A 25,039-nucleotide genomic window follows, 5' to 3' on the forward strand; every position below is an offset into this window, starting at 1 on the left:
GTCATGGCAAGGGTTAACTCTTCCTCAGTTCCCACGTTGGAGGAACTGCAGAAGTGCTGTTTCTTCATAGAGGATTCTGACGTTGCAGACCAAATTTCTCTGAGGGAAATTTTAAAAAATCTTTTAAGTGTGAATGTACCCTAGCTCAAGGAAGGAGCCAAAGAGTCTTGAGGTAGCAATTAGCATGAAAAAGAATAAAGGGTAGGATGGGGTATTTTTGCAATCATACTGTGTAGCATGTAAAAGTACCACTCAACATCATGGGCACCTATAGGTCTTCAGCATGCTCCCCAGGCCTAGCAAGGTGTCAGTAATGCTTTGGAAGGGAAGGCTGGGTAGTGGGAGGGATTGACACTTTCCTGAGTACACGGTGCACAGCCCCCTCCATTTACTGTTACAGGGTGACACAGCTCCGTTTCCTGAAGTAGATACCCAGAAGAGCTGACCCATTGGTGGGCACAGACCTCTGACTTTGTGAAGATGCATAAAATGAGCCAGAATCTTCTTACTGTCATTTTGAGGCCATGAGGAAGGTGAGTAAAGAGGGGAAACTATGACAAGAAAAAAACACAGGAAAGCAGAAGCAAGGTAGAGACAGAGGAGATCACAACCACAATGCCTCTGAAAGATGGAGGTTGGTTTTGTGAGACCTGCTTGCGTGCTGTTAGGTGTCCTTCTAGTCCCTGAGATCTCCAGGAGCCTATAATAGCCCATTTCCCCTTTGATTTGAGCTGCTGTGGTGGGCCTCCATTCTTGAAGCCTTGAAAGGAACAATAGAATTCCTAAGAGAATGCAATAAATAATTGTGTGAACTTCCATACAAAGCATTTCTAGTGGGATCTGTGTCCTTACTTGGTTTCATCAGAAACCTAGCCTTTCTACAGTAGCTTCTGTCTTTTGTCAGCATTTTGTTGCATATTGTGTGGATAAGAACGACACAGAAGGGATGGTATTTGAACTCAATTCATATTGACTTGACTTGGACAAACATGGTCTTTAATCAGTTGAATTTAGGAATAAAAACATTTATGAAATATATTGCATGTGAAGATGTCTTTATGGGGCTCAGCACTTTAATCTTCATAACTTTATAAACCTTAGGCTCCAGGAGGCCAACTGATTTACACAATGATCAAAGTTATAAAATGCTAATGTTTATACTATAAATCCAGGCATCTACTTCCTAGTTCACAAGTAGACCAGTGTCTCTCAAAATACATTGTATGTACCAATGATACTTCCCAAGAATCTTTGAATATATTATGAATAATGAAGACATGCCAAGTGTTTAAATTAAACGTTAGTATATACTGGAAAATAATGTGATACAAATTTAATCTTATGGAGATATGTATACAGTAAATAGGATAGATGACATAGGTAAAAATCTTAAAATGACTGAAGTTTGACAGACCTTTCCCACACCAAAGTTACATGAATTATTAACATCTTAAAAATCTACTCAAAGGTGATCCACTCAGTGATCAGATTAAGTTGAAGATCTGGATATAAATCCGATACTTTTAGGAAAGAATATTCCTATAAAATCCTACCTTTATAGTATATTGAAATTACAGTATGCAAGAGACATGATTATTTTTCTATAATTGTCTTGTTGTGGTTTACATGTAAAATGTCCCCCAAAAGCACATGTGTTCAGAAGATGAGCTTTTGGAAGGTAATGGGATCATGAGGGCTCCAGTTTAATCAGTGGATTAATCCACTGATGAACCCATAATTTGATGGCATTACTGGGAAGTGGTGGAAACAGGAAGTGGGACCTAGTTGAAGGGAATGGATGAAGGGGACGTGACCTGGGGAACTCTGTCTGGTCCTCAGCCCTTCTTCACTGGTTCTTTCCCTCTTTCTCTACTTCTGGCTGCCGTGAGTAAGCAGCTTTCCACACCCTTCCGCCATGATGCTTCTGCCCCATGACAGACCTAAAAGCCGTGGAGACAGCTGGCCACACACTAAGACCTCTGAAACCAAAATAAACTTTTCTCAACTGCTTTCCTCAGGTATTTGTCTGCACTGACGAAAAGCTGAGTAGCACAGCTGTCCCTGATATTCAAAACACTAAAATATAGAAGTATGAATTGTTTTCTATATCCAGTACATGTACCTTATAATGTTGAGTAACAATACAGATAAATAATGCTTTAAAAATGCTGAAAAGATTTAAGCACTTAGCAACTTTGTACACTTTGAGAAAGTCTTTCAGGTAGTCAATAAAACAAGACAGGATGTTGCTATGATGAAAATCAAAAAACTTTAAACACTGAAGAAATTTAATAATCCTTTTATATTGTACTAGCTGGGCATCATACACACAGTGAAATGGACCCAAGAAACAAAACTGACCAAGAAACCAAAACCGCACATGACTAGACTCAGCAGAAACACAGCAATACCCTACCACACCAAAAAGAAAAATCCTCCTTAAGTCTGAAGTTCTTGCAGGGATGTAAATGTACCTTGAAGAGGATTTCTAATACTGAACAGGAGCCCAACAATAGCACCAATAGGACTGGATTACAAAGGAGTCCAAACTTCCATTGTCCTAGCTCGCTCCTCTACTAACTCGGGGATTTGGGTATAGTCTCTCACCACTGTAATCTCTATTTCCTCACTCCATAAAATGTGAATAAAAATATCTACCAGTCAGGTGTGGTAGCTCCCACCCAAACACACACACACACACACACACACACACACACACACACACACAAAACAAACAGAAAAAAAACTACCAAAGTAGTTGGAAAGATTACTATAAAGCATCATTGTAAAGGGTACCTATTAAGCAATGTTCTGCTTGTAAAAATAGTTAGTAAGTAAAAGCTTAAGTTTTTCTCTTTATAATAAGATGTGGTTCTTTTATATTTTCCTATTACTTAGGACTGAAACTATATAGCAAATTTTGCTGTTTTGCTTTAAGAACAGCAGCTATTCTGGAATACAGAAGAGTACTTAAAACTTGAAGGCTGAAAGCGTGTTTATAAAGAGATATGAGAAAAATCCTGTGTTAAGAACGACACACCCTGCAAGAACAATCACAGCAGATTAGGTGGTACCCAGGGTGCAATGGTCCAACTTAAACAAACAGACCCATAAAAACCTGTTTTTCTTAGAATTCTAATACGGAGTGTGTTTATCGGTCACCGCCTGGGTGCTGTGAGACTAGTGAAACACCCTCAGTGGGGAATCCATGTCCTCTGTATCCACCCAGCTCATGCCAGCGGCGCTGCTGGTTTGAGAATGTGGTCTCTTTCCCTGCCAACTTGGATCTTCCTGAGTCACAAAGCCCTATGGCATCATTCCGTTTCTCAAGGCCTCATGGAGTTCATCTCTGCAGAGTGAAGTCACTGGAGAGTAGCTTTAACCAACAGGAATAAGGAGTGAGTCAGCTGCACGGTTCTGCAGACACGAGAAGCTTATTTTTTGTTTAATTCAGAAACATTTCTGTATTCACTGACAAATTCACTTTTCTTCTACCAAGACACACATTTGTCCTTGAAAGTCACTTGATACTCTTTGCCATGGTTAGATGTCAAGTCTGATCACCATTTCCCAAAGCCCTTTCTCATCCAGATGTCGACAGAGGTTGTTTCAAGTGCTGTGATTCTAAGTTGCCTTCCATTCCCCTGTAATATACTTCTGCTCAAATATCTGGAAGAAAGGTTGCTTATTGTACCCTCTAGTGGTGATTGTGACACTGTTTTTAAAAATATATATTTCTTCAGCCTCTTACTGTAAATTCAATGCACAATATAAAATGATTTTATCAATCTTTAAGGAAATACAAATGATGTCGTGGTGTTTACAAACATTAAATAGTTTCATAGGAGATTATCTCATCTCTCTCTTATTTTATTAACCTAAATCTTGTTCTAGTCTTTTAAAATGCTTAATTCTTCCTTTCCGTTTGAAATAGTGTCAACAGTTTTTCCTATTACAGAAAAAGTTTAAATAGCATTCTACATTTCCCACACTATCCTTATATTTCAGTTTAGCAGACCTTTTCATTCATGCTTAGTCACAAATACATCTCATTTTCTAAGAATTAAAAAAAAAAAAAAAACAAATAAAAAGCTAAACAAGAAATGTCTGATTCCATAAGAACTAAGAATTTACCCAAGTAATTCCTCATGCGGGCATTTGTCTGCCTTCCCTACTCTCCATTTTTCCCCACCCCAATGGGTCGGGGAAGATCTCTCCACTGAGAGAAACCACATGCTTTGGGAGAGCTGTGGCTAAGAGTATTGCTGTCACTTCATCTAGTTTCTTCTCAGGTAGACTTTAATTAGATATTTTTATTCTACAGTTCTTGCTCCAAATTCTAATGAGCTAGTTTGTAGATAGGGTTAGAATAAAAGCAGGTAAAAAAACAAAAGAGATAATCAAGCAGAACAGGTGGTCCTCAACAAAAACTTGAAATTAAGACTTGTTTTCAAGTGGAAATAATCAGAGGTAACTGTTAATTAAAATGACTTTGATAAACAGATAAAAATGTCTCATGCATAGATGCAAAGACTCAGTATTGTATAGTGTCAATTTCCCTGAATTTGTCTGTAAATTCAATGGCATGCCACTGGAATTTTAACAAACTTTAACAATTGCTTCTAAAGATTATCTGAAAGAATAAGCAAGTGAGAATAGTCAAGAACAACAAAATTTTAATAAAGGTCATAAAGGGAAGGACAAGATTTAATATGTGTAAAAGGTGATATGAAGTCACATAAAATGAAATAGTATGTTATCATCTCAGTAAAAGAAAGGTGTCCCAATGAAACAGAAAAAAAGCAAACGAATATATTTTGGTATAAGCTAATAATGGCCTTTTGAACTGATGAGTTTGTAAAAAAAAAAGGGATTGGAACAATTGCTTAAAAATTGGAGAAAAAATACAACGTGCTGCTCCTCACAGAAATCCCTTTCAGATCCATGATCTAAATTTTCAAACATAAATAAATACTGAAAATAAATAATAATGAATATTTTAAGAAATGTTGAAGTGAGAAAAGTAATTATGAGCAAAACTTAATCCCAGAGGCCATAAAGAAAAGTATTTATAAATATAACACTCCACAAATTTAAATTTTGAAATTTCTTATAGAAGTCTTTTATAATTATGGCCAAAAGATAAAAACTAAAAATAGCCATAACATTTGTAAAGACACAATGTTAGTATTCTAATTTACAAATACTGCTTTTTAGTTATTAGGAAAAAGACAATTTTTAGTCATTGGGGAAAAAGAACTGGTAAAGGACATAAACAAAATCACAGAAGAACAAATATAAATGGGAAGAAAATAATGAAAAGAAGCTCAACCTCACCAACGATGAAACACAAAGCTAAATAGATGCATAAGTCTTAGCCAACTGAAAATTTTTGCTGGTCATCTTGGCAAAGGTCAAAATGATTGATACTGCAAAATTTGTTAGCAAGCGTTGAAGCAGGAGTTTTTGATAGTAGTTTGAATAGGTAGGAATTAAAATTAACACACTTTTCTTGGAGGTAAATTTAACAATATTCACTTAGTAATTCAGCTTCTATGCTTTTAGAACTTTGTTCTACAAAAACACTCTATCTGAATGTGCACAGATAGATGTATAAAGCTATTTTACATTATTAAAATGATCCAAATGCCACTATGTAAAATAACATGGCAGTTCCTAAAGATATTAAACACAAAATGACCATATGATCTAGTAAGTCAACTTCTGGGTAAACAATCAAAAGAATTGAAAGTAGGGATGCAAGCAGAGCTGAGTATTTGTAAATTCGTGTTCATAGCAGCATTATTCACAATAGCCAAGTTGTTCTCCTTTGCTTCTCTATTGCTTCTCTATTGTCTTTGCTGTCTTTTGCTTTTATTGACAAATGAATGATTAAATAAAATGTGGCACATACATACAATAAACTGATGATCTTTAAAAAAGAAGGAAATTCTGATACATGTTACAGTACCGGTGAACTTTGAAGACATCTTATGTGACTGCTATATAAGCCAGTCACAAAAATGTATTATAAATCCCCTTTTCACGGTACCTAGAATCGCCAAATTCGTAAAGGCAGAAAGGGCTGGCATGAAAGAGAAATGAGGAATTAGTGTTTAATGGGCACAAAGTTCCAGTCGTGGAAGACAAAAAGTTCTGAAGGCAGATGGTGATGATGGTGGTGCAACAACAAGAAAGCCCTTAATACACAGAGCTGTTACCTAAAAAGTGTTGAAGTTGTAAATTTTTTTTACATATATTTAACAGCAATTTAAAAAGCATTGCCTGGCAAATATTACAATACTCACTGCACTTACATCATCTGTTAAAACATTTTTGTTTTGTTTTGTTTTGTTTTTTTGGTTTTTCTCTGGTACCAGGAACCGAACTCACGACCTTGCGCTTGCCAGGCAGGCGCTTTGCTGCTGAGCTAAATCCCCAGCCCCTGTTAAAACATTTTTGGAATAGTTTTTACAATATTTTTAAATGGTCAAAATGTTCGCCAACAAATTACAATATCACCATTAAATGCAATAACACACAACTGTTAAGATGAATGAAGTGGATATGTTCTTATATGGAACAAAGTACAAGATATATCATCCAAGGGACTGGGGATTTAGCTCAATGGCACAGTGCCTGCCTGGCAAGTGCAAGGTCATGAATTCGATTCCCAGTACCAGAGAAAAACCAAAAAAAAAAAAAAAAAAAGATATATTGTCAAGTAGAAGAAGAAATTGAGACGTATGGTTGTTACATATTTATTTTTATAAAAATTATATCAAGTGAACATGCCATCAAATGAAGATGAAGGAAAAAGTGTTGCTGTGATTTTCTTCTTGAGGTCCCAGAGCCAGCTCACACAATCACATAGGAGTTGGCTTTTCTAGTAAAAGACAGACACTCTCCACTGCCAATCATACTAGGAAGACATTCATCCTGGGACAAACATAAAGGACTTAGTGAACAGGAATTAGACTAAGATGAGAAGTAAAATTTTCTCTTTCTCTGAGTGTAAGCCTCAATAATGATGAGGGGCCAGGAGCCCTGACCTGTGCCTGACCCCGTGGGTACAAGCTGATGAAAAGCCAAGAGGGCAGTTGGTCCATAGAATACCTGGGGCAAACTGGACCTAAATCCCACGATTTATTTTTCATGGCTGGACTTGATCCTTCCATTACCCCCTGTTCTTTTGCAAAGAAAAGTTACAGTGCAGCCTGTCTGCCCTCGTGGGCAGCCATCAGTGCTAGAGTACAGTCACATCCTGTGGAGCAGAGATTATGAGTGTTATCACCAGTACAAGGAGGAACATGTGGACAAGAATTTGGGACCAAATGGGATGGTCACAGGATTGTGGGATTTAGTGTATTAGGTACCAGAAAGCCATTAGAATAATCTGAGCAACATTGTTGGTAGGAGATTTCACATTAACCATTGAAGAAGGGCATGAAGAAGGATCTCACCCTTACAGTTTGAATTAGAGTAATTATAACCCAAGTATTACACAGGGTCTTTCTGGACCCTACAGATGAAAGTGGCTCAACATCTACCCACAAGTCTATGTCCTGTAGAGTCCAAAACCTTGCCAAGCACTCAGTAAATTCAGGGGCACAAGAAAATAGTCTTTATTAAACTACTGGAGCTTGGGGAAAGGGGGAAACCACCTGCTGCAGAGCAAATGCCATCAGGTCCCCAGTGAGTGATGCTGGACTCCAAACACTTCCCAGCCACCTCAGAACTGTGAATTCTTCACTCCCCCATGCAGCACCCTGGCTTACAGCCTCCTCAGATTCTTCTTTCCTCCTCTCATCTGCTTCTTCCTCAGTGTTTCTTCTCTGCTCTGTCTTCAGCACCTTAGTGCAAGAAAAAGAAAGAATTCTTCTCCTTTCGAGCACAGGAATTCTGTCCTATTCTCTGGAAGTAAGGCATCAACAAATAGCTTGGCCAGTACCTCCCAAGTACTCAGGTTTGATTAAGCTGTTTTTCTGGACAAAAACTACCCTCAATCTATGGCAGATTTTCAGGTCAGCAATTAAGACAACAAATATATTTATTTTTATTCTCTTTAACATAAAACATAAATAAATAATAAATAAATACAAAAAATTTTAAGAACATATTTCTACTTTGCTGCCTAATATAAATAGACAAATGATAGAGATAACTCCTCCCCCAAGGATGGGAGATGATTTTCTAAATTGTTAACAATGATTTAGCCTAAAAAAGTTGATCATGGATTGCTTTCATTTTCTTCACTGAGTATTTTCAATCATTTTTACTCCTTTCCCCCTCCTTTTGGTACTGGGGATTGAACACAGGGGCCTTCCACTATACTACACCCTCAAACCCCACCTCCCGTTAGAGCTAGGTCTCATTAAATCACAAAGTTGGATTTGAACTGGCAACCTTGCTGCTTCAGCCCCCCAGAGTTCTGGGATTAGAGGGATATGCCACCATACCCAGTTGATATTTTAATTCTTTTACTAATTAATTAATTAATTAATTGTTTCAGTCTTTTTGAGACAGCGTCTCGCTATGCAGTTCAGGCCGGCCTTGAGCTTACTTTGTAGCCCAGGCTGGTCTTGAATTCACAATGATCCTCCTGCCTCAGCCTCCCAGGTGCTGGGATTACAGGCATGCACCACCACGCCCGGCAATATTTTAATTCTTTGCAAGAAGCATATATCATATTTCACCAAACAGCAAAGGTTCGACAGTCGCTGCCCTGTGGCAGTCACAGTCCAGTGCACACAGCCCTGACGTCATGCCCAGGGTGACATGGCTGGTTAGCATGGCTTGCCAATGGCCATCTGAAGAACTTAGATGTCTAACTGCATTCTATAATTGTTGATTTCATTTTATATTGTTTAAAACATTTTCTGAATGGCAGTAGACCTACTCTGTCTCTAGCCATGAGTTCCTGGCTTAAAGTGTCTCCCCAGTGGGTCCCTTGTAATAAAATTGGCATTTGATTTTCCCTTTGTCTGATTTTAACTAAAGCATCTAAGTATTTCCCTAAAGCTACAAAACCAAAGAGCCAGATATGGTATTAGGCATACTTTCTTGCTCTTCCTAGATTAAAAAGAAAAAACAGGGCTGGGGATTTAGCTCAGCGGCAAAAGCGCCTGTTTGGCAAGCGCAAGGTCGTGAGTTCGGTTCCCGGTACCGGAGAAAAACAAAACAAAACAAAACAAAAAAAAACAAAACAAAAAAAAAAAAAAAACAAAAAACGGGATTTCCTATTCTTCCAGCATTTTCTTTGTACATTTGCAATTTAAATTTAATATATGTACGAAATAAGACAGCTTGATAGCAAGAGCAATGCCAAGTAATTGGAAAATCCATTACCTTTTATCTCTTGGTTAAAAAGAGGAAGTAGGTCAGTTCCTTATTAATATTATTAGCAAGTACTATTTATAGCATGATATAATTCCTAGGGAAAGACATCCTAATTTTGACTTTCAAGCAGGAAGCAATCATTAACTCATTCCTAAGAAGGTAGCAGGCCAATTTTTCCAGATGGGAGAACTGGTCCTTGATACCTTACCAAAAACAAACAACAACACGACTGATCTGCTAAGACATTTCCACTCCTTACATTATGAACCTGCTAGAAGTTTGTACAGGTGCGTACTTTGGCCACATACCACAGGTCTACGTGAAGAACAGAGAAACATAAACCTGGGAATAAAATGTTGAGGGCCCAAAGTCACTCCTGTCCATTTATTTATAGGCCCTTCTCTGTGTGTTTCTATCACAACTGTAAAACTAAAATTCTACCAGATCTCTCTGCGTTTGAGTTTTCTGGTGAGGAGGTTGAAATTACCCAACCACTAAATTGAAGGTTTCTGAAATAAATCATGAGATCTTTATAAATATCATTTCAAAGGCAAGGAAATGATTTTCATGCATTTGGATTGTTACTAAACTGAGAAGTTTGTCTGGGAGGCAACAAGATTTCCCCACAGCCTCAACGTTTGCATGCATCCAAATAAATGACAATTTGGACATAAAATGCAGAAGCAAATATTTCTCAGGAAGAACTACAGTTTGCTGCTGTCCAAGTCCAGCTAACACTGGGTAAAAATACTTCCAGAAACCTACTCTGGATTCCTTCTAACTGACTTGGAAGGGTGGTGATGTCATCTTTCGATGTTTAGAAAGGAAGAAACCATATTTCAACTAGAAAGGCTAGGAAATATTGGAACTCTTCAAATTGGAAATTTCCACATCTAAAAACACACCAGAAGCCACTGCTCTCAAACCCCGCTCTATTTCCAGTTTCCCTTCCTTCCTAAAGGCTCGTTTGTTGACACCCCTACTTCTGGAATGATGCTGGCCAGAGAATCAGGATATATGATTTCCTGAATAGTGCTTCAGGCTGAACTTGCCCACAAGATCAGGAGACCCAGGCACCGTCCTGTGAGGAACTCACGCTCCCCCGGAAGTCAGACATCTAATCTGCAGGGTCAACCTTTGCACCTACCATTCTTCTGGACTCCACAGGATCACTCTGAGCTCTTAGTCTGCAGATTAAAGCAAAAAAGTTAGTGCTTGAGTCCCTGAACAATCTTCACAGGCAACAAGAACTCAGCTCTGAATGATCATTTCATCACTAATTCTTTGCTTGCCGTTTTCACATTTAATGCCTCTTCAAGTTCTGCAATCTTATAAATGCATAGATGATCTTGGTGACTTGAATGATGAGTCATGGGGAGAGTGACCATGAGTAAGCCAGTCCATTCCTCATCCCAAGTATGCTTGCTCCTTGTTACTGCTGATCAAGGGCTTCCACTGACCTGAGCCACCACATTATATATTTTTGAGGTGTTCGAGTCCTTTTTATTTTGACACAGTTCTAAGTTTCCCAGCCTGGCTACAAACTCACTGTCCTCTTGCCTCAGCCTCCCAAGTAGCTGGAATTTACAGACATGCACAAGGGCGCTTAGATTTGAGTCTTTTATGTGATCTATTTATACTTTGCTGTGCTTGCTTTGGCAGCAGATATACTAAAATATTTCTAGACTGCTTTTTTCCTTTAGCTGGTCAAATCTACTATTACCTGTTAGTATATTGTTTGAATTTAGGAGAGTCAAAAACATTTTCTCTCTGCTTCCCCCAGCACTACCTTTCTCCTATTTCTTCAAGCCATTGTCAGCTCACATTAGAAGTGTGATTTTCTTCTCTAATTTTTACCAAGGCAGTGAAGTTCCTTTCAATTGACTTTCTGAAGCAGTCTCAGGATTCTTACTAACATATTTTGCACATTTTTAAAATGTTCATCTAGCTAGGTCAAGAATGAAATGAACACCTCAGATCTCATGGAAAAATTGCTTAATGGTGGGACAGATCCTTTATATGGTAGAACTTACAAGATGGCTCCATAAGCTTCTTTTTAATCAAATCTAGTTCTTTCTTTCACATCCGCCGCTTCACTATCTTCCATGACTATCACAGAGAACCTACATTTTGCACATGTATTTTTTATGCTATTGTGGGTTATACAAATGTTACAATAGGCGTGGTTCTTGTCTTTCTTGATGTAATAATTTTCTTCCAGAGTGCAAAATAAAATGAAGCTTGTTTTGGAAAATTATTAATTGAATTGTATCCCTCTCATCCCCAATGCCAACTTAATATGCCAAAGTCCCAATTCCTAGATCCTCAGGATGGGACTGCATGAGGAGATGACCTATATGGAGAAAATCAAAATGAGGTCATTAAATGGACTTTCAGCCGATATAACTGGCATTCTTATATAAAAAGCTAACTTTGAACACAGAAACACACATAAAAGAATAGTAATATAATGATACACAGGAAAAAACAGCCATCTCTAAGCCAAAGGCAGAGAGGCCTGGGACCCTTCCTCCCCTCAGACCCTTCAGAAGGAATCAGCTCTGCTGCCATCTTGACCTCCACTCCCACATCTTCCAGGCAGCTACTTTCTATTGTGAAAGCCAAGCAGCTGGTTCCAGATCCATAGTTCAGCAAACTAGTACAGAGACTGGTTGTGTATAATTGTTTCCTCTTTACCTCTTTCCCTTTATATACTAAGACATCCATTGTTGGGGACCACGAATTATAAATTGAGTCTAGGGCATGTACAAGACTGTTCTCGCCCTGCCCTTGGGCCAGATTGGAACGTGAAAATTCCATTCTTTTCTGGTCACAGCTGGAAGCCCTAGGGCTAATGACTGCGGTGGTGCTCACAGGGCAAGATAAAACCTGCTGAAGACACCTGGGGAAACTGCGGCTTCCTTATTGCCCCTCCACCTCATCTTGTCCTTGTTCTTGTCCTTGTCCTTGCAAGGATACTTTGATCTTGCACGTAGTCACCATTACTATTCCCAGAAACACCCACAGCCCTTCACTCATTCTCCTTGAATTAGATGTAATGAAGAAATACCAAGAGTCTGGATAGCTTGGGGCCTTAGAAGCTGGTCGTCCCAGATCCCTGCTATGCACTCCTCTACTTTGTCTCTTGCTTTTTCTTTTCTTCCCGTCATGCACCACAACACTTGGCAGGAGACTGGGGACTCACTGCAGGGATCCCCAGTAACTGGCCCCATGGCAAGGGCTCCCAGTAGTTGCATCATGATGACAGTCTTCTTGCCTGTCTTCCTGAAGGCTGGCTTGTGAAACAATAACTCTCTTAGAAGCAGGTCCCAGTGCTTGTGGTCTGGCACCTACGATGTGAACTTGGGTTCTTGACGTGGCAAACTCTGGATCACCTCTTCTGGAACACAATCATGACAACAGCGATCATTCAGAGATCTGTTCCAGTGTAGTAACTCTTTTACAGACATCATCTGTCACAAAAACTCCAGAACACAGGCGCCAATATTATCCCCACTTTATAGGTGAAGAAATTGTGAGAAAGATTAAGTGACTTTTCCAAAGTCACTCAGTTTGAATGGACATTTGAATCCAAGTAGTTTGACTGCAGAGACAGAGCATCTTTCTAGAAAACAAATAAGCTGACCCCTGACTAGAATATCAAAAAAAAGAAGAAAATGGAGGGAAGGAAGGAAGGAAGGAGGGAGGGAGGGAGGGAAGGAAGCAAGCAAGGAAGGAAGGAAGGAAGGAAGGAAGGAAGGAAAGAAAGAAAGAAAGAAAGAAAGAAAGAAAGAAAGAAAGAAAGAAAAAGAAAAGAAAGAAAGAAGAGATGAAAGAGCAAAATAGTGAAATGACTAAACAAGTTATGGTTTAGCCAGGCATCAAATGTAGCACAAACAAAAATAAATAAATAAACATATAACAAAGAATATAAAATATAAATAAAACAATAACTTCAAATATATATGATGATACAAAAAACATTCACAATGTGATATCAAATGAAATAGTATAAGGAGCTGTCTGCATAATTAAAAATCCAATTTTGTAAATAAAATTTAGAAAATAGAAGATCAATGTTTCTAGTGACTGGATAAAGGATCATTTTAATTTTTTATGCTTCTATTTCCAATTTTTTATGGCTAATTACCGTTTAAGTCCAAAAATTAAGGCATACTAAAATATAAATGTCCTCAGAATGAATTTCTTCTGATTTCTAGCACTGAACACAAAGGGGAACATGGCCTCCCAGCCCAGCCTTTGTCTGTATTAGATTCCTAAGTTTTCTTTAAAAATAACAACATCAATTCTAGCAATGGCTCCACTGACTCTGACAGATGTGTCCTTCATCGGCACCATGGATTTTCTATACTCAGCATCTCTCCAGGGAGTACAGCCTTGAACTCAGCTGCTCAAAAACAGTTAAAAAGCTAAGGTTGAAAGAAAAAAAGTCAGGTAAAACTCCCAATGGCCATGTAGTCCCTTCCTTTGAGATTTAACTTTTTACCCAGATATTATAGCTGTACTCTACAACCAAATAATTGGGCTCCTTATAGAATTACTCTCCCTGGCTGAATTTGCCCATGAAACCATCAGCTTGCACCGAGGGACCTCAGAGTAACAGCCCCATGAAACTCACTACTGTTCTTTCTGTGTGGATGCTAAAGAAAGAGTTCACTGCCTCCCCACACTGTGGGAGGGAATTTCTCCCAGGTCAAAAGCCACTGTGATTCTTCTAAACAGGGAGTTTGTTTTTATGCTATGGACAATATAATTTATACTGTTGATTTATAAACTACATATCACATATTCCCCTCTGTTCTAGCTGCTGTAAAGCTCTGAGCCAAATATGTGATATTCTCCTAGCAAATATGCAGGTCAGGTGTATAATGTGCCAGTCCTCGATTTTCTCCTTGTACTGATCCCTGCCCCTCCATACACCTCTACTGTCCATTTTATATGTTCCTTCAAAGTCACCTAGAACACGAAGACAGGAGAACTAAAATCTCAATAAAGAGAGAGAAGGAGAGAGAGAGAGGGAGGGAGAGTTCTATCGCTCCATCTGCTTTTCTAGAACAATCTAGACTAATTCAAAAGAAGCTCACAAGAAGAAAGCATAGCAAATGGAAGATTTGTTCCCCGCTCTGCTTGTTTTCAAGAAGAATTGACAGAGTCCAAGTCCTAGGTACACATAGCTCTGACAGAATCCACTCTGGCAAGAGCACCACCTAAAACAAACTGTTTTCTCAGGGAACAGGCCAGCTGCATGGGGGCCAAACAGTCCACAGAGGAGAGGAGCTCTTGTCTGTGTTTCTCTGCAATCTTCCAAGCTCACATTCTACGCTGCATCACGCTCCATCGACAGATTTTTAGTTTCAGAAAAATGAGGACAAAGCCGAATCTCACAACACAGGCCCATAGGCTCTGCCTGCCCCCTAACAGGGTGGTCATGTGGCCAGGACCACTTTATTCAAGCCTACCAAGAAATTCACACACAGCTTTTTGCAACCTACCCTGTTCTTACCCAAGAAGGCTTCTGTTTTTCTTTCCTCCTCCTGTTCCTCGTCCTCACAGGATTCCCATCATCTGTTGTTTTTTTCCATTCAGTATTAGAGTTTGGTGTCTCAGCTTGCCCTGTGGGCAGCGTTTGCTCCCTTTCTTTCCTGTCAACAGCAGCGTGGCCCATCTTAACTTTCCCTACACGGCCATCTGCCTCTCTAAGGTGCTGAGTCATGGAAGGGGCCAACAGACTTCCGGTGGGCAGCAGCAGCCGGCTGAGAAAACAGAATCCATTGCCAGGATTCGAAAGGGAGCCTCCTAAAGGGAGCAAATTCAGGGGATCTGAAACTGGGCTGGAAGTTCATGCAGGGTGAAAGATACAGAGGACAAGGAAAATCAAATTTCATAAAAGAGAGTGCTATGCATGGAAAATTCCTTTGTTCAGCAATCAGGCGATAGTTCATCGGCCCAGGGCAAGATTGCAGAGGGTCTGCTAAGTTCTCACCCTTTCTTTTCTAATGGTCTCCACCTTCAGGTTTTCCACCAGTTGAGGGGGAAGATGACCTCTGCTTCTACTTTATTTATTTATTTTTTTTTTTTTTTGGTTTTTCTCCGGTACTGGAAACCGAACTCACGACCTTGCGCTTGCCAGGCAGGCGCTTTTGCCGCTGAGCTAAATCCCCAGCCCCCTCTGCTTCTACTTTAATAGAAGGATACTGAGACATGAATGTGTGAAGTTCTGAGCTTTTGAGTGCCTTGATTTGGCTATTGATCTTTAAATATTATTGCTTCAAAAACGAAAACCTGGACACATTTGAACTTTCCATTTAATATTTCCCAAAAGTCGCTGAATTAAAAGTCAACCCTAAGGAAAAGAATGAAGTATAGCAGGTTGTACAGGAAAAGCTTGATACTGACTTTTAAAATGGGGCTTGGTAGCAACTTCTTATGAATCAATAATATTGCAAAATTAAAATGTTTGAAAATGGGTATCGGTCCTGTAAATCCAGAGAGGCTTCCAATAAGATAATGTACATGTATGGTATTAAAACAGCATTCTCCTCCAATCCATTCCACTTACCAATCATTACACCAGCTATTATTCAAATAACAGGGGCTCATTATAAATGTAACATGTTATTCACCCTGGCAAGGACCATAGGAGGCAGATATAATTATTTCACATTTCAAATAAGAAAACTGAGGCTCAGAGAAATTAGGTAATTTATCTAAAATTACACTCTAGTAAGAAGCAGATGTCTGGCTTTTCTGAACAAAAAGCCACTGTACTGACTCTGTTCAGGAGATCAATCTTCTACATGGAATTTTCTCTACCTTCCTCCTTCCAGCTACCATATAGAAAAGGCATAATATTTGGAATCGTGCTCACCACCATACTAGTCACTCATTGTATAACTGCTCAGGTTCTCAAGTGCCTGAACCTTACATTTTTCTGAGATCTAAAATTAAGATACCCATGTCTACCTACCGCGTTAGGGCATCACATGAGATAATGTGTGTAAAGCATGGCAAGGTGCCCAGCTCGTACTGCATGCTTACATGACCATACATCATTCTTTACTAGTACTGAAATGGGCTGATAACTTAACTTTTTTATTTGTGTTATGGTTCTTCCAGTTATATGACAAATTCTATGGGTCGTATTTCCTTTGTATTCTTTGTGTCTGTTAAATGCTATTGAATACAAGTTCAGAAAGCCAGATTGAGACCAGGTTAAACAAGAAGGCAATCGATCACCTCCCCTAGGAAGATGCCCACGGCAGGCTTGAGGGGTGGCTGATTCTTCAACGAGCAGGTCATTAAGGATTTACATTCTTTCTCTCTGCCCCAGCGTCCAAAAATCAGCTTCCCCAAGGCTTGATTCCTTCTGTGAAGAAAGGGGCCAGGGTAGCCTGAGGTAACCAGGGACCCTCTCTCTCAAGTCTGAGAGAGAAGAAGACTGCCTCTCTGTAGTTGTAAGAACAAGAAAGCGTATTTCTCACAGATATTCTTTCCTTGCATCTCATTGGCCCATGCTGAGTTCAGCTTGCCTACCCTGAAACATTCATTTGTAAAAGGAATTGGAATTTAAGAACTAATTTGATGAATCATCTGAAGGGAAGCTGAATTTGTCCATTGTCCACCTAAACTCTTTATACTCTAGGTGGGAATGGTGGTGCACACCTTAATCCCAGCTTCTCAGGAGCCTGAGGCAGGAGGATCACAAGTTGAAGCCCAGCCTGAGGGACACAGGAAGCTCCCATCTAAAAAAGAAAAAGAAAAAAAAAAGGGAAAGGAAAAAAGAAAACATATATTTTAAGGCTAAATTGCTGCTCCTGGATGGATGAATCGATTACAACAAGTTTATTTATGACTGCAGGAGGATTCTAGTAACATCCAGAAAACGGACAATGAGTTAGCACAGAAATAAACCATGTCTATCTGACTACAGGGCCCACTAAGCCCCATGCCCACTGGTTATGCAGAAAGAGCCAGTTAGAGTTCCCCTCTCACACACCTTTCCTTACACCAATCTTGTTGCAAAGCTAATGAACTTCGATCCATAAACACACCTCTCGGGCACAGATGACACGAAGGAGCGAAAGAACAGTCCCTTAACATCCTCTACGGCTGTTCACCCAAGGATGATTTAAGCAGTGCATATTCTCTTCATTAAAGAACGCTGAACTACATAAGCATTAATCTCTATTTAGCTGCCTTTTGATCCTCCTGATGCTATAGAAACACAAGCAAGTTTACTGCTCTGAATCTTTAACACTCTAAAGCTCGTTAATCTCCTCTTAACAAAGACAGAGTCTCTGGTTTGGAGCTTTGGAAGGCATCTACCTAGACTTTTAAAGAGTGTTTTGTTTTCTTTCAATTATTTTTGTACTTATCTTGTACTTGTGATAACAATATTGGTCTTTCCATCTGAGACAGTATTATCAAATTCCCTCTGAAAAGAAGTCTATGTAAAGAAAAGAAAGCTAATTCAAATAATAAATTTGGAGAGGAGACTGTGCACAGATATGGTAAGGTTATAACGGTAAGATGTGGAAATAGGGGCACATGGCAAAAATATGAAAATGTTATGAGGAGACTAAGGTTTGAAAAGCATTAATTTGGGATTATTAAGATCGCCGGCAGATGTTTAATTCCAGAGCAAAGAAAACGCCAGAGGGCAATTATTCCAAAAGCCGCAAGAGGGCAGCGTGTCAGTTACTATAAAGACCACTTGAAGCGGCATCTGTTCTTGATTAGCTATCCTTCTCAGGGTGTGGTCTGCAGACCGCAGGATCAGCGTCCTTGGGGAGCTTGTTAGGAAGGCAGTCTCTGGCCCCAACCAGACCCACTGATCAGAATCTACTTCCTAACAAGACCCCCTAAGTAATACTCACGCATAATAAAGCTTGGGAAGTACTGAGTTAGGTTCCCAGCTTTGTGATCCTTTTTGGGAAGCACTTCCGTCTTTGGGAACTGGACTGACATACTTGTAATTTCGAAGACGTGCATCTGCACATAGATCCTACAGCCACGCTGCTTGTATTTGAATCCCTCTTCTCCCTAATAGCACGACTTGGGCAACAAACCTAATTTTCAACACTTGAAATATTGTTTTGCTAAACAGATGTTCAGTAAATGAATGGACAAACATATCAATCAAGGGGACATCAAGAAGCCACGTGTCAGGGCTGGGGAGATATCTCAGTGGCACAATGCCTGCCTGGCAAGAACAAGGTCCTGAGTTTGATTCCCGGTACCAAATGAAACCACATTTCCTGATTTAGTGTTTCTATCTCTCTGCCATCATTTACACTGGTGAATGAATGAAAGGTCCGACTTTATTTATGTCCTTTTGGTATCAGTTGCTTTAAGTCTACTTGGAATAAAAGGAAGGTAAATACATTCTCGCACACATGTGAGAGTGTTCCTGTCATGTGCAGTGAATTCCCCCGTATTTTGGTGCCTGCTTCTGACAATATAAAGCTCAGAGTGTGCAAAGTGTGTAAGGAGGAGACAAGTATTCTAAGCAAGAATGACTTTACACCCCCATCATTTCACTGGCTTCAGGTGTCTAGGGCTCAAGGAAGTCAAGGTAAAAAATAAAACACACTTGTGTTTCATAATCAATAGGTTATTCCATCCATCAAAAGTGACCTGTACACTTTGAGGTGTGGCATTAACACCCCCAGATGTACTCCAGTATTTTCCCTTTTAATAGGTAGAAGGATAGGAGATGAAAAAGCGCTAGAACGCTCCAAAAACTCTAAAACTATGAGGCCTCCTGCCCCTATAAACTTGGTATATTTCCCAATTATTCACCACTTCAAACTGATTTATAGTTGAGTAAGTTCTCCATTATTTCTGGTGCCAGAATATACTGAGAGGGAAAAAAAGGAATCTAATTCATGGAGTGAGTCTCCCAAACTCCACCCTTGAAATCTTACAGGGTGACTAATTAGTGACTGACTGGGAAGGCCACACTGCGGAGAAAAGGAGGTTATCATTACCCAGCCGTAAAACCAATTCAATCCTTCCCTGTCACTCAAGTCTGGATAGTGAGATAACCCTTCCTTCTTTCTAGAGATTCACTGTTTGTGATTTTTTTTCTCATCATAATTTTTTCTGAGGCACCAGGGAGTGAACTCAGGGTTTCATGCATGGTAGATAAGCATCCCACCACAGAGCTACATCCTCAGCCCTTTCAGAATTTTGAGACTGGGTCTTGCTAATTTGCCCAGACTGGCCTCAGACTTGCAATCCTCTGTCTTCAGCCTGAGTAGCTGGAATTACAGGCCTGTGTTATCACACCCAGTTTAATTTCATTTTACCTCTGCTCATTTACTCATTTTCCCTCTTCATTCCTTCAGCATAATTTTGAGCACTTCTAGATGCTTGAGATACAGAAGAACAAACAAGTTCTGTGCTCTAGAGGAGATGACTTCTAAAAGGTGAGAGAACGGACAAAACATTCTTTTGGGGCAGTTACAAGAAGAAAAGAAAAACCAAGATAATGTGAGTGTGGGTGTGGTAAGCGAACAGCCTCAGAATGAGCCACCAGGCCACGGCTCTCTGAGAATATGGCACTGAACCCGTGAACCAACACTGACATTTGCTGCCAGCCTTGCGGGAAGAGACTTCCAATCAGAGGACAGTTAAGAAAAAAACCCCAGGTCAAGACTGAGTTTGAAAACAAAGATTGCGTTTGACATGGCTGAGGAGCAAAATGAATCTACATGTCTGAGTCAGAGTGACCAAGTGGCTCGTAGAAAAATAGTTGGCAAAGATCAGTGACTGCGGTGCAAGTGGGGGACATGTCCAGATTGGGGGAGAGTACAATGTGATAAGTCCAAAGACCCCAAGATTTGCTGTGAAGCCTTGGTTGTACTCTCTGGGCCTGCAGGGGAAGGAAGTTGCCTTGTTTACTGGGGCTGGGTTCACGTGAGGATTCTTTGGATTCCCAGCAAAAGTCCTATGTGAATGTGTTCATGATGGACAGAAATGGTGTCTGAGGTTATCTTTTCATGTCATATGCCACCACGGAGTTATTCTGGATGGCACAATCACAGTAGCTCTTGAAGAGAACATGGCATACAATGTAGAAGTCCAACCCCCTCACGAAGTCCGACATATTAAAATGTTTAGGCCTATCAGAAACCGTTATAATTATCTTCTGCTGAGAATCTATTTTTTCAGAACATCATAACTCTTCATAATTAGTTCTCTAATTTCCCCACAGAATATGATCCATTTCATCTGAAGTGCTAAAACCAAACACTAATAGTTGATCACTGTCTAGAATTTGCATTGCTTTTTATCCAAGAAAATATTAGTTCTTATTAGCCAGATTTAGAACCATTATGAATGTCAATGTAACTTAATTAAAGCGTAATATTAATCATAATACTATCTTCCTGAGTCGAATATAGTACTTTCCCCAAGATATTGACTTTCATAGCCCTTCATTGGTGAAATGCAAAAATAAATCAGATAAAGGCGTTTCTGATGAGTAGCGAGATTTAACAAAATCCTCTCTTAATGAAAAAAAAAATGTAATGGAACATGTGGAAAGAGTGTTAGCTGCTAAATCACATCCCCTCCAAAAAAAGACCTCAATAAAATAAGAAATTTGTTTTACTGACTTTCTACTTGAGCATTAAGTAATATCTATTAAACTTCTAAGTATTTGTTGCACTGTGCTACATTAGTCAACAAGACAAGTTCATACCCTTTATTAATTTTCCCAAATCCTATTTATTATTAGTGGAAAGGTACAAGGCAATTTTATTACAAAAATATTAGCCACACTCATGTGTTTCTTGCCCAGTATTTACAAATGTGTTAATATAGAAAACTAAAGTCTCTTCTGCCTAGGTAGGGACAGCTTCGATTTCTTTGAGGAAAATTGTCCATTTCTTCAGAAAAATATTTTAATGGATTTCTGGTTAAGCAAGATAAGTTCCAAAACTGGGGTGGTATTTGGGGGTGGCAAGACAGTGGAAGATATTCATGAGGTGGGAAAGAAGGAATAAGGATAGGTAGAAAGGACACAGGAAAAATCATTACTAAAAATTATACTTTTAAGAAAAATGACAACTTCCAAGAAACAGAAAATGTTACCCCAGGTGATCCATTTCAACATCACTTTGGTTAATTTAGGATCCTTTCCTTCCAGCCCCATCACACAAAAAAATTCCTCAAGAACACTATAAATCCATGGATTGGCTTACATTTTTAAAAAAAAGGAAAGAACAGGAACCAGATCCTAAAATAAATGGATTCAAACTAACCTTAAATTATCCATCTTAGAAGAACAGAAAAAACAGGACTTACACCTTTAAGATGGGCCGGTACCCTTCTCAAGTTGGATCACATTTTCCTGGGGTTTCCACCCTCTCAAGGCAAACATAAATGTTCCTGGTTCCAGTACCTGTCTGCCTCTCTCTCTCTCTCTCTCTCTCTCTCTCTCTCTCTCTCTCTCTCTCTCACATGCCTGTACTCTATTTCTTTGAGTGTTTACTTTTAAATTTCAACCTTCTAAATCCCTTTATGCCTCTTACTGACATGGCCTGAAAATTTTTTTCTGGGACGGATTCGGCAAACCTGCAAACATATTCTGAGGGTAGAGCACATGTAGGTTCGTAACCTTGCTGACATTAATGTCCGTGACTTGAAGGCAATGAAGTAGTAAGCCACTCACCATAAAAGGCTGTCTTCCTCGGATGTAGACATTGTTGTAACTCGTTTGGAACGTCCTGGCTGAGGTTATAGTTGTTCCAGAAACAACTGAGTTGTCATCCTGGAACTAAAGAGGGAAAAAGAAACAATTTGGATTTGTACGAGTGGCCCTAGTAACAAGAGAAAAGGTAACAGAGAACAAGAGAAAAAAAATCACTCCCCGGCCAGCCTCTGAGACTTGGAAAGTGTGTGGTACTTTTAGCAGCCTCCCCAGATAAGGGCCTGAATTACAGTCCTCAAACTGAAGGCGGGGAAATCTGTGGGTGCTCATGTTGCCCCTTTATTGGTGTCTGTGGAAGCTCTTTAGGACACAAAAAACAAAAGGCAGCCCACGCTGGCTCAAAAATTAAATGAGTTTTTTGGCACAAAAGGCTAAAAGCCCAGAAATTTTGTGGGGGTGAAGCTAGATTCAACTGGGGTGCAGCCACTAGGGAAACAGTTGTTTGTGCCAGCTTCCTCTGACATCAGCTCTGCCCTCAGGCTGACTTCACAAGATGACTTTGGCGTCCTCTGGGGCCACCTGCTCTGCATTCGCATCGAAAAGAGCAAAGAGGCAGAATTCTTCCAGTACTGAACCAGGACGACTCCAAGTGCCACGTACTGGCCTGAGCCTTGATTGGTTTAGAGGTATCCTGGCTAAGGCCTGGAGGGGCAAGGAGAGTCCAGCTTTGGGAAAGGGAAATGTTTGGAAGACAACTTTGATGTCCTTCACAAAATCTAACTACTCTCAACTTTGACAGAAGGAAGAGTTTTAGGAATGAGATTAAGATCCATTAAAATTTCAGTTAACTGCTTAAGAAAATCCAATTTTCATTCTCTTTCCGTAGCTGCTATGCAATAAAATTACCCTGATGTTAGCAATTCCATTTTCTCAGAGCTAGACAATGCCCCTTTACACTATAGTAGTGACATCTACCATACTTCAGACTGAGCATTAATGAGCCCATCGCATGTTGGGCTTAAACAATCAACCGACTCCTGAATTCTTTGGAAAGCAGAAGCTGGATATCGGAAGAACTTGGAGGTCTTTAGACAACAGAGGGGGTTTGGCCTCTCCATCCCCACAGTCAGAAGCTAAGGCACACTGTCCAAATAGGATGCCAGCCATGCAGCCCATCCCAGGAAGCTCAAAAGGATTTTCCAGGACTCCCTCTGGGCATCCTTGAACCAGTGCACGGGGCTCTCCCAATAAATACCGAAGGTCTGAGTAGCAGGAACCCCTGCCAGCGGCACACAGTTGGAGTGATGGCTTAAACAGCAAACAATATTTTCCAGATGTCCAGCTTCAGTGTGCTGGGAGCTCTACTGGGAGAGACCGGGGTAGCTGGGTATTTCTGCTGCCCGAAGAAGGTGTGTGACTGGTGACCTTTCACACATGAATTAAAGAATACTGTTGTATTTGTTCAAACACAGTGAGGAAAGGTCCGAAGGATAAAGGTGAAGGTTTCAGGAAGCAGCAGACCTGGGGCCCATAGGAAGGCTGGTTTGGAGTGCCACCCTTCCTTCCTGAACGATTTGGGCACTGGCTTATTTCTTTTTTGTCTAAATGCAAGAGGTGTGGGAACACACCAGTGAATATTTGCGTAGTGTTTTAAAGATCCTGGAGTGCTACTCCGAAAATGTGGGAGTCATTTTCTTTTTCATCTCCTTTTCACGTACACTGAAATTTGTCTGGCAAGTGCTTCCCTTTCCAAGGATTTTCTGAACTACACCTGGCAGAACTGTATTTATTGTCTGTTTAGCAAGGTCTTTAAAGATTAAAAACATGAATATTTGCATTTTAAAGAATGTTAACTCCCTTGATTATGAACCCAGGCAGGAAAACAGAACAAAGTTGGGTGGCAAATGCATTATTTATGTGAGTTTGCTTTTAATTGATTGATTTGAATAATTTTCATCATGGTGGTTTAGATTGACAGATAACGTATGCAGTTCTGTACCCGCCGCTGCCGACTGTATTAGCCTTTTATAAAGGAGGCCAGTTTTTCATCTGAGCACACTGATCTTGGACAGGAGAACAGATTGTATGCTGTAAACTCTTTCAGCTGCTATGAAGATTTTCAGCTTCAAAAATATCTACTTTGCAGGTGCTGAAATCCTTCTCCTTGTACCTTACAGTTTAAAAGAACTCATTTCCAGGAGCTGCTTCCGAAAATGTAAATATTACTGGGAAAAGTCACATGTTTAGCCAACTCACATCTGGTTTATATAGAATGTCTCTTTGAGTTTAATGCTTTGTTCTGCACATTACATTCCAGTTGGGGGTGGGACCTAAAGTTTTTTTCTTCCCATACCATCTGACTTTCCATTCCTCCTTTCTATCGATGTGACTATGAAATTAGCACTCGTGCACACATGCACACACACACACACACACACACATATACACACCCTCTAGTTATATAAGCAGTCTCTTGAAGCATGTGCCGCAAAGCATCGTTATATATTGACTTTGCTATGAATGTAATGATAGCCTCATTGATAGTAGTCATGCATTTTAGCCCTCCTGGGCTAATGTTGTATCCTATTCTTACCATTTGGCAATTTTCTAACAAAAAGAAATGCTACCCTGTTGCTAGGAAACCTCAGCAATATTGTATGTAGCCCTTTCTGTATTCTTCTGGCTTCCTTTTTGTGGTCTAATTATAATTGTTTTTCTTCTGAAGTCTCTCTCCTCATTCATGGATGCCATTGTCACCGGATAACTGTCAGTGTTATTGTCACTATTGAATTCAGTGATAAGAAGCCACAATTTGCTCATCCTCCAACAGAGTAGAAAATTGATGTTCTCTTACAATGCATCTGCATACTTTCAGAGAAATAGTTCTTCTCTCAGAGGTTACATTCCCAAAGAAAGTTTTCAGTGGTTGGCTGCCCTCCCCCTTTAATTTGCCTCATCCTCTTAACTGCTACTACAATCCCTTTCCTTCTAGGAGTGGGCTGATGTCGGAGTATGACCATG

General features: G+C 39.8%; 1 protein-coding gene across 1 annotated transcript; it reads right to left on the minus strand.

The window, feature by feature from the left end:
• Positions 1-6,756: 6,756 nt before the first annotated feature.
• On the minus strand, positions 6,757-23,136 carry LOC102023216. Its single transcript, XM_013514765.1, has 6 exons — positions 22,999-23,136; positions 21,943-22,144; positions 14,853-15,156; positions 12,545-12,739; positions 10,487-10,526; positions 6,757-7,853 (listed from the first exon to the last, which is right to left on the minus strand). Exons 1-6 carry the CDS (start codon positions 23,134-23,136, stop codon positions 7,629-7,631), a joined length of 1,104 nt encoding a protein of 367 aa, XP_013370219.1. The 3' UTR covers positions 6,757-7,628.
• Positions 23,137-25,039: the final 1,903 nt, after the last annotated feature.

Source organism: Chinchilla lanigera, unplaced genomic scaffold (genome assembly GCF_000276665.1).
Source record: "Chinchilla lanigera isolate Chin_1 unplaced genomic scaffold, ChiLan1.0 scaffold00002, whole genome shotgun sequence".
NCBI classification, from domain to species: Eukaryota; Metazoa; Chordata; class Mammalia; order Rodentia; family Chinchillidae; genus Chinchilla; species Chinchilla lanigera.

Coding starts and splice junctions, on each gene's coding strand:
- LOC102023216 (XM_013514765.1), bottom strand. CDS start 23,136: ATGGAGAGGCCAAACCCCCTCTGTTGTCTAAAGACCTCCAAGTTCTTC. Junction 15,157..21,942: donor CCCTCAGAATATGTTTGCAG/GTTTGCCGAATC, acceptor TGCTCCCTTTAG/GAGGCTCCCTTTCGAATCCT. Junction 12,740..14,852: donor CCTTCTTGGGTAAGAACAGG/GTAGGTTGCAAA, acceptor ATTGTGTTCCAG/AAGAGGTGATCCAGAGTTTG.